This window comes from Octodon degus, unplaced genomic scaffold (assembly GCF_000260255.1).
Source record: "Octodon degus isolate 3935 unplaced genomic scaffold, OctDeg1.0 scaffold00017, whole genome shotgun sequence".
Classification (NCBI taxonomy): Eukaryota; Metazoa; Chordata; class Mammalia; order Rodentia; family Octodontidae; genus Octodon; species Octodon degus.
This window is the reverse complement of record NW_004524593.1, coordinates 24,459,836-24,464,000: the sequence shown is the minus strand read 5'-3', so window position 1 is coordinate 24,464,000 and position 4,165 is coordinate 24,459,836. Positions and strand designations below refer to the sequence as shown.

Below are 4,165 nucleotides of genomic sequence, written 5' to 3'. Positions count from 1 at the left end.
GGTGCTGGGGGATTGAACCGCGGTCCCTGATGCTTTTGCTAAGCTTGTTCTAAGTAGGTGCTTTAGACCACTGAGCCATCTCTCCAGCCCCTAAGTGGTTGCCACTTAAAGTTACACTCATAAGTGAAATAAACCAGACCCGCATGTATAAATATTGTATAGTCTCCTTAGTGTATGAACTCAAAAGAAGAAATAAAAAGAGAAAGGTATAACACAATTAAAAGGAAAGTGAGAATTTAAGGATTAAACAATGAAGAGAGGGTAAGGAGAAAAGCTAGGAAACATGACAGCGGCAAAACCATACATTTATAAGTACAAGATGGGGCCAGGGAGATGGCTCAGTAGAACAAGTGCTTGCCTAGCAAGTGCAAGGGCCTGAGTTCAATCCCTGGTTCTGAAAACAAAACAAAACAAAACACAAGATGGTTAAGGCAATGATCCTGAGAATCTTCAGCAGGTTTTTGAAACTAGCAGTTAATTGGTAGGATTCTCACCCTGAGAAACTATATATGCTGATTCCTGTGAACTAAGTAACTGCACTGAATAGTAATGTGTAATGGTAGGGTCATGCTTGGAATGCCCATCATTCGGGTCTTCTAAATATGTATTGCTTGTCAGGTCATATCAATTATTGCTATACTGTCTCTCAGGTAAATGTTCGTTTAAAAAAATAGTAATAAATGAAAACAAGAGACAAGAAACAAAAATGTCATAGGACTGCCCTGCTACAATGCTGTATATGGTTAGATTTCTAAATTTCTGTGTAAAAATACGTAATTGTTTATTCCAATTTTTAAAAAACTATTTATTTTTTTCTTCACATTCTGTAGGGATTTAAAGTTTAACATATCAATACTTGATTGAAAATACCTGTTCCATGCTCTGTCTAAGATGTTTGCTATTCAGACAGTCAGTGAGGTTAAGCTCAACTGCCTGGGTTATAGGGTAATAATAATCATTAAGCTTCTCTTCTGGAGGGTTAACAACTTAAATTTGCAGACCAAAAACTAGAGAATAAGAAGGGCTACAAGAACAGCCAACATTTTGGCTCTAGCCTTCCAAGGTCAGTGAAGACTCAGGACATAGGAGAACCTGTATTGTAACATCATGTAACTCAGTGATGTCCCAGATTTTCTGATCAAGGAGATTATGGGCCCACAGAGGAAAGTGATTGACGAGGTAGAGTGTACCTAAGGAGAGTCATATGGAGAGAAAACATTCTCTCAGACTTTCACAGAGAGCAAATGGGTCAGGCAATGGCCGTGACTCATCCATATGGCTGACACTGACAAAGGATCTACAAACTGTGGTACAGGGTTTCAGGGTAAATCCTGAGGGGATTTGATTGACCTTATCAGATACAAAAGTTACATTTCTTGTTATATAGGTCTTGCTTTATCTTGGTCTTAACCATCCAGCAGAAAAGTATAATAACAAGGTATGAAAAGTAAAGCCATATTAATATGCTGAGCTGTAAAAGGCTCAAGTCAACAACTTCTGACATTACCAGTCCTATGGATAACCCACTGCTATTATGAACTACTGGACTGTATTGGATTATTTTGCTGAAATCACATCATCTACAATATTTAAATATGGCAATGGAATACCCATCTCTGACAAAACTAAAGTAAAATAGGGGATACAAATGAAGGACCATTTTCTATCTGTATATACAAAACAGGATAGATATACAGCTACTTCCTCTTAATTCAATGAGAAGAAGGATTTGTACTAGTAGTGTTTGGACAGGCTATCATGTCTGCATCTTGTACTATGAGTAACCACTATGAAAACAACAATATGCAATATATTAACTATGGAAACTGTCCTATCCATGAGTTTTAAAGCTGTCTCATTGCTATTTGTTTCTCAATCAAATTAAAAATAAGAACTGAAAAAATTTATGAAATTCAATCAGTACTCCAAAATGTTCTGAAGGACATTCTAGGAAAAGTAATGAGGACTTCAACTCCATGAGCAGAACTGAAGATGCAGAAACAGCTCCAGACGCACTCAGCTATCTTATCTTTGGGCCAAACACCTTCACTGGAAGCAAGATGGCTCCTTTCGTAAATCACCCTGGAAACCAGCTTCCCACAGGCCACAGATTAAACCTCTGGGACTGGGAGACGGCTTAGTGCAATAAGCCCTTGCCTGGGAAGTGCAAGGGCCTGAGTTCAATCCCCAGTTGCGCCAAAAAAAACCAGAACCAAAACAAAACAAAACAAAAAACGATTAAACCTAGACCCATATCTCTCACCAAGCTGTGAAATAAAATTGAAATGAATCAAGGTCTACATATTAAAACAGAAGCGCTAAGTCTGCTGGAACATAGAATTGGTAGAATTCTTGAAGACCTTGGTGTAGGCAAAGACTTCATGAAAAACATTCCAGTTGCGCAGAAGCTACCATAAAAAAATCAACAAGTGAGATCACATCTTATTAAAAGGCCTTTGCACAGCAAGAGAAATCACCAACAGAGTAAAAAGAGAACTCACAACATGGGAAAGAAAATTGCCAGCTGCTCCTCAGACAAAAGATTATTATCTACAATGTATAAAGAACTCAAAAAAAAAAAAAAAAGAGCCTCCAAATTTAAAGGCCTAACCCAAAAGTGCCGGTCTGAGATGAATACATACTTCTCAGATGGAGTACAAACAACAAATAAATATTTTTTTTAAATGTTCAACATCATTGGTCATTTGAGAAATGCAAATTAAAACACCGAGATTTCCTCTCACTGCAGAAAGAATGGCTATTACCAATAAATCAACCAAGGGCTGGGGAGATGACTCAGAGGGCTAAGCGCCTTCCAGGGAAGCTCAAGGACCCGTGCGATCCCCAGTCTCATATGCTGTGCCATTGAGCAGCCACTGAAACCGGGCGTGGAGGTGCATGCCTGTAATCCCAGTGCTGGGAAGGCTGAGGCAGGAGGATCACTATGAGTCCAAGCTGTGTAGTGAGGCCTTTTACCAAATAAGTAAGTAAGTAAGTAAGTAAATAAATAAAATATTTAAAAAAAATAAAAAGAGTAATCAACCAATAATAAATGCTGGCAGAGCTGTAGGGATAAAGGAACCCTTCTCCACTGTTGGTGGAAGTGTAGAGTGGCACAACTGCTGTGGAAATCAGCGTGAAGATTCCTTATATATATGGGTTTAGAGGACCCACTTGAGCCAGCTATTCCCCTTCTGAGTATCTTCCCAGAAGAACTGAAAACATCATTTCACAGCAATATATGTGCACCTATATTTATAGGAGCAGAATTTGTAATAGCTAAATCTTGGAAACAACCCAGTTGCCCATCATGAGGAATAGGTCAGAAAGATGTGGTGTTTTAAATATATAATAGAGTACTGCTCAGCCATAAAGAAGGGTGGGTTTGAGACATTTATAACCACATGGGTACGCCGTGAGGCCACACTACCGAGTGAGGTAGGTCAGACACACATGTTCAAACATTTCGCTGTTTCCCTGGTTTGAGAAATAAAAAATGTAAATGAAGACCAAAATATATTCTAGGTACTGGGCAACGGGAAGCAAATGCTCCCATGAGAAGGGAACAGAAGAGGTGGAGGGGAAAGAAAAGGAGAGACAAGGAAAAGAGTAGAAGGGAAAATAGAAACCACGCTTTTGTAAATAAAGAGGGAAAGTGTTCAAGTGTGGGAAGGGGAGTGGGAAAAAAAGAAGTAAGTCGTATCCCGTACAGGTACAAATCCCTGTGATAAATGTGGTTACTATATGTATCTCAAATGTACCAATAAAAAACCGCCAGCAAATGTAGCTTATTGAAAAAAGATGATTATATCCTCGGTACCAAAAAAAAAAAAAAAAAAAAAAGATACCTATAAAGCAGAAACAACAAGACAAACATTTCGGCCCTGGAGGATCATCTTGCCGCCCTTGCTCTCCCGCGCGCTCACCCTGGGGGTAGATGAGGGTCAGCGGCGTCCGGGCCGAGGACTCTCTGAACACCTCCTTCAGATTAACTCCGCCTCGGTGAAGATACGCACTTCCCATTTTTTCAGTTATGAAATTTCTCACTGATTTGTTTAAACTTTCCGGTCTAAGAATTTTTATCTGAAAAGAAAACAGGGGGCTGGTGAGATGGCTCAGTGGTCTAAAGCACCTACTTAGAACAAGCTAATCTAAGCAAAGCACA

At 39.3% G+C, this 4,165-nt stretch overlaps 1 protein-coding gene across 1 annotated transcript in view; it reads right to left on the bottom strand.

Moving 5' to 3' along the window:
• Positions 1 to 4,165, bottom strand: part of Dnah14 (dynein axonemal heavy chain 14) — a 394,744-nt gene that overhangs the window by 30,929 nt on the left and 359,650 nt on the right. The window contains 1 exon segment of the mRNA XM_012513730.1: positions 3,927 to 4,083. Coding sequence (XP_012369184.1) covers positions 3,927 to 4,083 — 157 coding nt within the window.